The sequence below is a fragment of the Tachyglossus aculeatus genome, chromosome 26 (assembly GCF_015852505.1).
Source record: "Tachyglossus aculeatus isolate mTacAcu1 chromosome 26, mTacAcu1.pri, whole genome shotgun sequence".
Classification (NCBI taxonomy): Eukaryota; Metazoa; Chordata; class Mammalia; order Monotremata; family Tachyglossidae; genus Tachyglossus; species Tachyglossus aculeatus.
In genome coordinates, this window is record NC_052091.1 from 10244695 (window position 1) to 10256583 (window position 11889).

The 11889-nt window shown below is 44.7% G+C and overlaps 1 protein-coding gene across 2 annotated transcripts in view; it reads left to right on the forward strand.

The window, feature by feature from the left end:
• CORO2B (coronin 2B) overlaps positions 1-3977 on the forward strand; it is a 150081-nt gene extending 146104 nt beyond the window's left edge. For both annotated transcript variants that reach the window (XM_038767117.1, XM_038767118.1), the window contains exon 12: positions 2502-3977. In XM_038767117.1, coding sequence (XP_038623045.1) covers positions 2502-2633 — 132 coding nt within the window. In that variant the 3' untranslated portion in view covers positions 2634-3977. The remainder of the gene's footprint in view (positions 1-2501) is intronic.
• The last annotated feature ends 7912 nt before the right edge of the window (positions 3978-11889 follow it).

Below are 11889 nucleotides of genomic sequence, written 5' to 3' on the forward strand. Positions count from 1 at the left end.
AGCCCGGGCACATTCCAAGCTCTCCCCATCTCTGACCCTTCCACTGGGCTGTGGCTGTTGCTCTGTTGTTTCGGGGTGTGGGTTTGTGTGTGGATGGGGGGAAATCTGACCCTTTCATTGGGCTGCAGCTGTTCCTTTGCTGTTTGACGGTGTGTGTGTATGCGTGTGTGTAGGTCTAATAGTAATAATAATAAAGGTATTTGTTAGGCGCTTACTTGATTTAGTAAGCCTCAGGTCATGCAGCAGACAAGTGGTGGAACGGAGATTAGAACCCATGTCCTCTGACTCCCAAACCCATGCTCTTGCCATTAGGCCATGTTGATAGTGTGTGCGTATGTGCGTGTGTGTGTGTGTGTCTAATAGTAATAATAATAATAATGGTATTTGTTAAGCTCTTACTATGTGCCAAACCCCGTTCTAAGCGCTGTGGTAGAGACAAGGTAATCAGGTTGGACACAGTCCTGGTCCCACGTGGGGCTCATAGTCTTAATCCCCATTTTACGGATGAGGTAACTGAGGCACAGAGAAGTAAAGTGACTTTCCCAAGGTTGCACAGCAGGCAAGTGGCAGAGCTGGGATTAGAACCCATGTCCTCTGACTCCCAAGCCCGAGCTCTTGCTACTAGGCCATGCTGAGAGAGAGAGAGTGAGAGAGAGAGAGAGAGAGAGAGAGAGAGAGAGAGAGAGAAAGTGTGTGTGTGTGTGCGTGTGTGTGCTCGTGCATGTGCACGTGCATGTTTTGGGGGTGGAGCTGGGAGGTCATTCATTGCCGAGAATGCTGATAGGTTAGTGGGCATGCTGGCCCACTCCGGTCCTCTCCTGGTCCTTGCGCTTGGAGTGACGGGAGTCAAACCCCCTTACCGGGGCTGATCATGGCCTCTTTAGGTCAGGGGTCTTCCTGGTAGGCATTTTGTATTATTAAAATTGCTATTATGGCACTTGTTAAACTCTCACTATGGGCTAAACATTGAACTAAGCTCTGGGATTGATACAAGTTAATCAAGTTGGACACAGTCCCTGTCCCACCTGGGGCTTACAGTCCAAATAGGAGGGAGAACAGGTATTGAATCCCCATTTAATAACTGAGGAAACTGAGGCCCAGAGAAGTGATTTGAAGACAAGTGGCGGAGCTGGGATTAGAACCCAGAGCCTCTGACTCTCAGGCCCGTGCTCTTTCCATTAGGCCATGCTGCTTCTCTTGCCTTCAATCAGCCAGTTGTACTTATTGACCACTTACTGTGCACAAAGCACTGAATTAAGTCCTTAGGAGAGTACAGTATAATAATATGAGACATATTCCCTGCCCACAGTGAGCAGACATTAATAGAAAAAAATACATTTTACCCCCGAGGGGGACAGTGGGAGCAGCAGCAGGGGCTTTGGGACTCGGGGACCTGTTATTTGGGAGCCAAGATTCCTGGTTTCATATCCATGAAAAGCAGCATGGCATAGTGGATAGAGCGCAAACCTGGGAGTCAGAAGGTCATGGCTTCTAATCCCAGTTCTGCCATTTGTCTGCTGTGTGGATTTAGGCAAGTCACTTCACTTCTCCATGCCTCAGTTGCCTCATCTGTAAAATGAGGACTGAGACTGTGAACCCCATGTGGGATGGGGACTGTGTCCAACCCAATTTGCTTGTATCCAACGGAGTGCTTAGTTCAGTGCCTGGCACTTAGTAAATTCGTAATAAATACCATAATTATTAATTATTATTATGATGAACTTCTCCCAGATTCTAGCTGGCATGAGCACTTCCCCATAGAACTGCTAAGGTTCTAGCCTCTGAGGATCCATGTCTCATTGTCAAACAGCAGTTAGGGATTTGATTACTGTCCCCCCGTTAACAGGGGAACATTTCATTTTTAATTAGTATTATTATTTTTTGTCTGTCTCCCCAGCTACTAACAACTGTTACTAGAGAATCAGCGTGGCTTAGTGGAAAGAGCCCAGACCTGGGAGTTAGAGGACCTGGGTTCCAATTCCGGCTACACCACTTGGGTGCTGTGTGACCTTGGGCAATTCACTTCACTTCTCTGTGCCTCAGTCACCTCATCTGTAAAATGGAGATTAAACCTGTTAGCCCCTTGTGGGACAAGGACTGTGTCCAACCTAATTACCTGGTAATAATAATAGTAATTGTGGTATTTATTAAGTCCTTACTATGTGTCAGGCACTGTTCTAAGAGCTGGGGTAGATATAAAGTAATCAGATCATCCCATGTAGGGCTCACAGTCTTAATCCGTATTTTACAGATGAGGTAACTGAGGCACAGAGAAATTAAGTGGCTTGCCCAAGGTCACATGGCAGACAAGTGGCAGAGCCAGGATTAGAACCCATGTCCTCTGACTCCTAAGCCTGTGCTTTTTCCACTAAACCACACTGCTTCTCTTATAACAACCCCAGCACTTAGTAAAGTGCCTGGCACATAATTAGAATTTAACAAATACCATAAAAAAAAGCGAGAAATCTTCATTCTCTCTCCATGTGCTCGGTCTCTCTCAGCTCCTCCGAGTGTTCTTCCGACAGCAAGATGAGATTCGAAGATTGAAAGACGAGCTCTCCCAGAAAGACATTCGGATTCGACAGCTACAGCTGGAACTGAAAAACTTACGGAACAACCCCAAGAATAATTAATTCCCGAGGGACGTTTTATAAATAAACTCTTTGTTTAGACTTGCTCTTTCATTCAACTGGGTCTTGACACTGAAAAGGAATCAGAAAATTCATGACCCGCCAACTGACCCTCACGCTCTGTTTCCATACTCTAATCTCGCCCTCAAAAGCACCCAATGGGCAATCAATAAATACCATTGACGATGATGATGATGAATGATGATGATAACTATGAATATGATGATGAAAAGACCAGTAAGATGTATCTGAAAGCAACTGCATGGAAGAGATCTGGCTTTTATGTTATATGCCAGAAGATTTCTTGACTGTAAGCTTGTTGTGGGCAGGGAATGTGTCTGTTTATTGTTACAGTGTACTCTCCCAAGCACTTAGGACAGTGCTTTGCACACAGTAAGCACTCAATAAATACAACTAAATGAATGAATGAATGAATGGTCTAAGCAGGCCAAGACGGAGTACGATTAGAACTCCTTGAAAGAAGGCAACCTGAAGATCCTGAGATCAGTGAAAGAAAAATTCCCTACCGATAGAATAAAAGCAAAAGGTCTTATTGACACTTGCCCCTCCTTTGTTCCCCTCCTACCCAACTTCTCACTGGTGCTCTAAATTAAGGCTTAATTCCCTGATATTAATTACAAGTCTCCCTTTGCCTTCCTCTCACTTTCAGTGTATGAGCAGCTTCAAGAAGTCCCACCGTGCATGTTTTAGGTATAAAATCTGACTTTCCTAGCTGCCCTTTCCCTGCCAGTAATAAGATCCATATATTTAAATAAAACAAAACAAGAAATACAGCTTGTTCCCATTTTACCCAGCAGTCACGATTCTTTGGGAGATTCGTGTGTGGGTAAATAGGCACACTAAATGCTGACCTTTCCTGTCTGAATGTTCCCACCTGGGTTGGAATCTCAGTCTGTCCTTCCTTCCCTCCTTCCCTTCTTCCTTCCTTCCTTCCTCCTTTCATTCCTTCCTTCCTTACTCCCTACCCTTGTCTCTCTGTCTCCTCCCTCTCGCTTTTCCATTTTCTCCCTCCTTCACCTTCCTCTCTCTCCTCTTTTTCTCTTGTCTTTGTTTCTCTCAACATTTGGTATGGTTGGCAGGGTTGGACTAAACAATCTTGTGTTCAGCACTCAACATCTCCACATTCGTTTCTTACCCAGTGGATGAACCACAGGGTTTCTGAGCTGCCCAAACCCTGTACACACCCAAACCCTCAGCAGTGTGAGTCAGACCCAAAGGAGTCTTCAGGGCACGGGAAGGCAGGATATACTGTAAGTTTTGTTTGTTTATGGTATTTGTGAAGCGCTTACTGTGTGCCAGGCACTGTACTAAGTGCTGGGGTAGATACAAGCCAATTAGGTTGGACACAGTTCCTGTCCCATGTGGGGCTTCCAGTTTTAATCCCCATTTTACAGATGAGGTAACGGAGGCATGGAGAAGTAAAGTAACTTGCCCAAGCAGACAGCAGACAGGTGGTGGAGCCAGGATTAGACCCCAGATTCTTCTGACTCCTAGGCCCGTGTTCTATCCACTAGGCCATGCTACTTCTCCAAATGTTCTCTCTCTCGCTCTTTCTCTCTACCCCACCCCTCCACCCAGTCTACCCTCTCTCCTTCCCCACCCCTCCCTCCTCAATGATACCGAGGGGGCAGAGTTGCCTCCTACACTCAGTGGTGGTGGTGTTTCTTTTTCTTAAGCTGCACTTCACAACTCTTGCTTTTTTATTCTTACTCAAACTGTATTGTCTTCTGCACTTATTTATGCTATCACACGACAATAGTAGCAAAATAAAATGTTTTCAAGATACCGATTCTGGAAGTGAAGAAGCCTCCTTTAACTTCTTTTTCTTTGTATGATCACCTTGCCTGTGGTAAAGCTGAGAGGTTTGAAGCGACCAGAGTTTCTCAAATTCATGGCAGGGCATCACTCCTCAATGACTTTGTGACCCCTCCACTCCTAATCTCTAATATCCAGCAAAAGAATTTGTGCAAATATTGAAGGCTGAGTGAATTAAGCAGAATAGTTCAGATTCATATTACTTCAAACCTTCTTACACACGTGAAAATTCCAATCAGTGGTATTCTCTCCAATCAGAGGATAGCACTCTGCACATGGAAATTACTCAATAAATATGATTGATATGGACAGAGTTTGATTTACAGAGAACAGTTAACCTATTCGGTGATACAGTTTTGCACCCATAGGTAAATTTCACCATCAATGGCCTCTTCTTTGAAAAATAGAACAATACATATATGTTATGTATATATAAAACATATATGTTTATTTTGTCACTGATGTGTATGGAATATCATTATTGTGTATGGAACAGCATGGCCTAGTGGATAAAGCATGGACCTGGAAATCAGAGGACCTGGGTTCTAATCCCGGCACTGCCACTTGTCTGTTGTGTGACTTCGGGCAAGTCACTTCATTTCTCTGTGCCTCAGTTACCTCATCTGTAAAATGGGGAATAAGATTGTAAGCTCCATGTGGGACATGGACTGTATCCAACCTGATTAGTTTGTATCTACCTCAGCGCTTAGTACAACACTTGGCACATAGTAAGTTCTTTACAAATACCATAAAAAAATCTATATAGGCACATGCCAATTTACACACCTACATACACACTCACGCATACACAATAATAACAATTTAAACTCTAAATCCTGCCGGAATATGGCAAATTTACCCCATCTAAATAAGAAAGTTGCAAGAAAGTATCAATGGATTTAGTACAGTGCTCTGCAAGCAGTCAATAAATGATTGAATGAATTAAAAAAATAGTCAAACATTTTCTATGTATTGCATTTTTTATTGGAATATATTTTCTTTAACAATTTCACTTGGAACTGACTTTTTGATATGCACACACACACATCCCCATCCAAAAATGTAGTTGGATTGTGTTCACTAGCTATTCCTCAATGGAAATGGCTGCCTGAGAAGCATCAGAAATGGTTAATAAAAAAGGTAGGATATTTAAGCTTATTATTTTCCAAAGCAGGGTTATTTTGTGTCTTCCAAAGTTCTGGAGGGCGGAGGGACATACAATTTGTAAGCACGATTGGCCCCACTGGTTTGAGTCATGAATGTCCCACTGCTCCCAACTTAACTAAAACTCTTTCACAGCGGCTTGTTTCCAGCACAATTGGAACAGACCACTGGGAGCTTTGATTGAGTTAGAGAGAATCCAAAATTCTAAAGTGGGGATTAAGACTGTGTGCCCCATGCGGGACATGGATGTCCAACCTGATGAGCTTGTATCTACCCCAGCACTTGGTACAGTGCTTGTCACATGATAAGTGCATAACAAATGCTATTAAAAAATGCTATTACATCTTTGGCCTGAGTTAGCTGGTCACCATGGCAATCCTGGGAGGTCGAGAGCAAGGGAGAGAGGATCCCCCTGGGAGGCCAGCACATAATAACAATAATAATAATAATAATGATAATGGTATTTGTTAAGCGCTTACTATGTGCAAAGCACTGTTCTTAGCACTGGGGGGGTACAAGGTGATCAGGTTGTCCCACGTGGGGCTCACAGTCTTAATCCCCATTTTACAGATGAGGTAACTGAGGCACAGAGAAGTTAAGTGACTTGCCCAAAGTCACACAGCTGACAATTGGCGGAGCCAGGATTTGAACCCATGACCTCTGACTCCAAAGCCTGGGCTCTTTCCACTGAGCCACACTGCTTCTCTAATTCATATTAGATAATAATTCTAATAATTATAATAATAAGAACACATAATTATGGCTGCCATCTAACCCAGCCCTGTAGGAGATTAATGGGGAAATAACTTGACTTATTGGGACCCTTGCAGTGGTTGAGCAGCAAAATGGAGCTTACAGTGCTCTGCACATAGTAAGCGCTCAATAAATATGATTGATTGAAAATGGCTGGATTCCAGCTGGGGAGACATCCGAGCATCACTGCTGGCTTGCTTGGGGATCAGTTGATCATCAAAGGTATTTTATTATTTATCACTATTAATGTCATTTGTTAAGCGCTTACTATGTGCCAGGCACTGTACTAAGCACTGGGGTAGATACAAGCTAATCAGGTTGGACGCAGCTCCTGTCCCACATGGGGCTCACACTCTTCATCCCCATTTTACAGATGAGGGAACTGTGGCCCAGAGAAGTGATTTGCCCAAGGTCAATAAAACACCTACTCTAAAACCAGTGTGTATTGTAACTACATTGACCCAGGACAGGCTGGCTGAACCCTGGACAGTCCATTGCCCAGAAGCAATAATAATAATAATGACGATAATAGTAATAATGAGTGGTGGTAGTGTTTGTTAAGGCCTCCTGCGAACAGGGGGGCCACTTCCGAGACGCAGACCTCAGCATGGCATAGGAGAGAGGCTCAGTGCTGGAGGAATAAAAACGCTAGGCGTAAAAGGTGATCGGTGCCATTTCCCTATCTCCCCCTTTAGATGGTCAGTTTGTAGTGGGCAGGGACTGTATCTGTTCTACTCTTCTATCGTCCTTTCCCAAGCGCATAGTACGGTGCTCTGCACACCACAAGCACTCAATAAATATGATTGACTGACCGACAGACCAGCCGAAAGCCCAGCACAGAATCAAAGGGCCTGTCATCCCAATCAGAGGCCCTGCGGACCCCCCGGGGCCTTGGGAACGGGACCCTCTCGACGGCCCAGAAACAAGATCTGCCTCGCGCTGTGGAGGAGGGAGCCGCAGAGACCAGTCAACCCTCTGACAAGCCAGCAAGGTCACTGCGTTCGCTATCCGGTGCTCAGCGGAATATTCACCAGACCTCGCTCCTTGCCAGCATGAATCAGGGGGGTTAACGAGATTACCGCCCGCCAAGAGACAAAGCAAAGGCCACCTAGACATTCGCCCGTCGAAATCTGGGCATCTCCCTCTCTCCCCCCTTGGTTTTTCTTATTAATCAAATCTGATTAAGAGAAAGGAAAAAAAAATAGGATGTCGTGATCCAAAGCCCACGAAGCATCCTTTCTCCTTCCTCCCTGCTCCCAGTTGAATGGCTAATGTACCCCATTTGCCAGTCCTGCCTTTTCAGAACGAATTCAGCAGATATTCAAACCGTACCACCTCCCGGCCCAATTAAGACCCTCCCGGCAAATCTGTCTTTGTGGAAGCGTGCCTCATTCTTGCCTCTCACAGTAGGAAATGGAGGCAGGGAGAAAGAGAGAGAAAGTCACGCCTGCCTAGAAGGAGTTAGTGGGAACTATGCTAAAGACAGTGAGAGCATCTGTGACTGGGTTTGGAAACTGGCAGGATTGAAGAGTCTTCCTTGCAGGGAGGGAAAGCCCTCCCCTCCTCTCGCCCCCCCCCCACACACACACACACGGACTCACAGACAGTATCTCCCCATTCCCGTCATTCTTCCGGCCACAATGCAAGTTCATGCTGGGATGAATAATTTAGTTGAGGAGTTGAAAGTAGTAGTAGTAGTAATAATAATAATAATGGCATTTATTAAGCGCTTACTATGTGCAAAGCACTGTTCTAAATGCTGGGGAAGTTACAAGGTGATCATGTTGTCCCATGTGGGACTCACAGTCTTAATCCCCATTTTACAGATGAGGGAACTGAGGCACAGAGAAGTTAAGTGACTTGCCCAAAGTCGTACAGCTGACAAGTGGTGGAGCCAGGATTTGAACCCATGACCTCTGACTCCAAAGCCTGGGCTCTTTCCACTGAGCCACTCTGCTTCTCATGAAGCAGTAGAGTCCTGTATTAAGTTCAGAGAAAAAATTCATGGGTAGGAATTAGATATGGTCTCTGGATCCCAAGGGCCTCAGGAGCTAAGAATTCGGGAAGAAGCTGTGCCTCAGTTCCCTCGTCTGTAAAATGGGGATTAAGACTGTGTGCCTCATGTGGGACATGGTCTGTGTCCAACCTGATTGGCTTGTATCTACCCCAGCGCTTAGAACAGACTGAGCCCCCTTATTCCTCTCCTCCTCCCCATCCCCCCCACCCTACCTCCTTCCACTCCCCACAGCACTTGTATATATATTTGTACAGATTTACTACTCTATTTTACTTGTACATATTTACTATTCTATTTATTTTGTTAATGATGTGCATATAGCTTTAATTCCATTTGTTTTGACGATTTTGACACCTGTCTACCTGTTTTGTTTTGTTGTCTGTCTCCCCTTTCTAGACTGTGAGCCTGTTGTTGGGTAGAGACTGTCTCTATATGTTGCCGACTTGTACTTCCCAAGCGCTTAGTACAGTGCTCTGTACACAGTAAGCGCTCAATAAATACGATTGAATGAATGAATGAACAGTGCCTGGCACATAGTAAATGCTTAACATTTGCTGAATAAATTTTAAGTAAATGCTAAACATTGGAGAAGCAGCATTGCTTGGTGGAAAGAGCGCAGGCTTGGGAGTTGGAGGTCATGGGTTCTAATCTCTGCCACTTGTCAGCTGTGTGACTTTGGGCAAGTAACTTAACTTCTCTGTGCCTCAGTTACTTCATCTGTAAAATGTGGATGAGTCCTGTAAGCCCCAGGTGGGACAACCTGATTACCTTGCATCTGCCACAGCGCTTAGAATAGTGCTTGGCACATAGTAAAAGCTTAACAAATACCATTATTATTCTTATTCTTCTTATTATTAACAAAGACCATTAAAAAAAAAGAAGAGCTGGAGACATACACATAAGGAGAGATGAAACAATAGCTCACCTGGGATTTCCCACATTCTTTCCCAGTGGTTAGTACAGTGCTCTGCACATAGTAAACGCTTCACAAATACTACTACTACTGAAACCAAAAGTCTCTGCTCTTCTGGCTCAAAATCAGTCGACCGATCTATCAGTGGTATTTGGCAAGTGCTTACTATGTTCAGAGCACTGTACTAAGCACTTGGGAGAGTACAATATAGCAGAATTAGCAATGTTCCTCACCCATAATGAGCTTACAAAGCCCAGAGATTCCTGGGCTCTGTAAGGATGCTTTAACTGAGCTGGCCTCCCTGGCCTCTGATTCATTCGATCATATTTATTGAGCACTTACTGTGTGCAGAGCACTGTACTAAGCGCTTATCAACCTTGTGCTTGTATATACATGTAGGTTTTTTTGCTTTACAAACCCTTGATAATCCGCAGGACTCAAACCAAACATCCTTAATGATGGATCTGTTATTTGACAGAACGAGAAAAGATTCTCCCATGAAATTGATTTGAAATGCAGCTCAGTCAGCTCCGGGGGATGCACCCCACCCCAGAAAGAGAACGACTGGGAGTTTTCTGAATTTTCATCCTTAGATCTTCCCGGAGGGGGCGAGGAGAGGCAACAGGAAAGGATACAGAGGCGGTGAGAGGGGAAAGGAGTGGGGGAAGGGGAAAGGAGTGGGGGAAGAAAAGAGGGAGAAGGGAGAAAGGGGAAAATGAAAGAGCTGGTAAAAGGTGAAGGGGAGAGTTGTTAGTTTCCTGTCGTTACCTTAGCAACCGCGGGTACCCCGTTCTGTCCCTGGCAAGTAAGTGGCTGGACCCTGAGTCAGAAGGGATTCTTCCTGTCACGACTCTGCTGAGGCAGCCACGTGTATTTATGGAAATTGAAATGCTTTTCTAGGCTCTCAAGATGTGACCGATTTTAGGCCAAATGTAGGGACTGTCCATGAACTTAAAGGATGTTGTCCGTCTTTCCATCCCATTGTGCTTTTTGCTCCTGGAGGAATGCGATTTGGAGTCTGGATTTTATTATTCTCAGTGTGGCCTGGTGGAAGAGGCATGGGACTGGGAGTCAGAGGACCTGTGTTCTAATCCCGGCTCCACCACTTGTCTGCTCTGTGACTTCAGGGCAAATCACTTCTCCATCTCTGTTTCTTCATGTAACAGGGATTGTGCCTGATCTGATTATCTTGAATCTTCCCCAGAATATATTACAACGCTTGGCCAGTCAATCAATCCATCAGTGGTACTTATCCATCAGTCAATGGTATCTTTTGAGCACTTACTATTTGCAGAGCACTGTACTAAGCACTTGGGAGAGTACAGTACAACAGAGTAGACATGTTCCCTGCCTAAAACCAGGGGTAGCAGCGTGGCTCAGTGGAAAGAGCATGGACTTGGGAGTCAGAGGTCATGGGTTCTAATCCTGGATCTGCCACTTGTTGGCTGCCTGACCTTGGATAAGTCACTTCACTTCTCTGTGTCTCAGTTACCTCATCTGTAAAATGGGGATTAAGATTGTGAGCCCCACAGGGGACAACCCGATTACCTTGTATAGAACAGAGCTTGGCACATTGTAAGCGCTTAACAAACACTGTCATCATTATTATTAAAACAAGCTTGCTGTCTAGAGGGGGAAACAAACATTAATATAAATTTAAAAATTAAAGATATATACATAAATGCTGTGGGTCTGAAAGTGGGGTGAATACCAAAAGCCCAAAAGGCAAAGATCCAAGTGCATAGCTGTCCCAGGAGGAAGAGGAAACCGTGGAAGAGGGTTTAATCTGGGAAGGCCTACTGGAGGAGATGTGACCTTATTAAGGCTGGAATTTGGAATTTTCTTCCAGCTTAAATTTCTGAGGTCACAAATTCCATCAGCCTTTCCCTGCCTTTTGAAAGTGTTCGTGTTTGTTTGTAACCTCCCTCTTTTTCAAGGTTCACTGAGAACTCCCCAGTTCTGGAGGTATATGATTTGGGGAACGATTCCCTTTTCATCCTGTCAATACTCAACATCATCTTGTAGACGTCATTCAAGTCCCCTTACAGCCTGTCTTATTCCATACTTTTCAGCCTCTCTTCTGGAAGCCTCTCTGTCTCTGTAGGGCCGGCTTCAATCAGTCAATTCATTCATTCATTCAATCGTATTTATTGAGCGCTTAGTGTGTGCAGAGCACTGTACTAAGCACTTGAGAAGTACAAGTCGGCAACATATAGAGACGGTCCCTACCCAGCAATGGGCTCACAATCAATCAATCAATCAATCAGTGAGAAGCATTGGGGAAGCAGCGTGGCTCAATGGAAAGGGCACGGGCTTTGGAGTCAGAGTTCATGGGTTCAAATCCTGGCTCCACCACTTGTCAGCTGTGTGACTTTGGGCAAGTCACTTAACTTCTCTGTGCCTCAGTTACCTCATCTGTAAAATGGGGATTAAGACTGTGAGCCCCCAGTGGGACAACCTGATCACCTTGTAACCTCCCCAGTGCTTAGAACAGTGCTTTGCACATAGTAAGCGCTTAATAAATGCCATTATTATTATTATTATTATTATTATTGTCTAGTGGATAGAGCACAAGG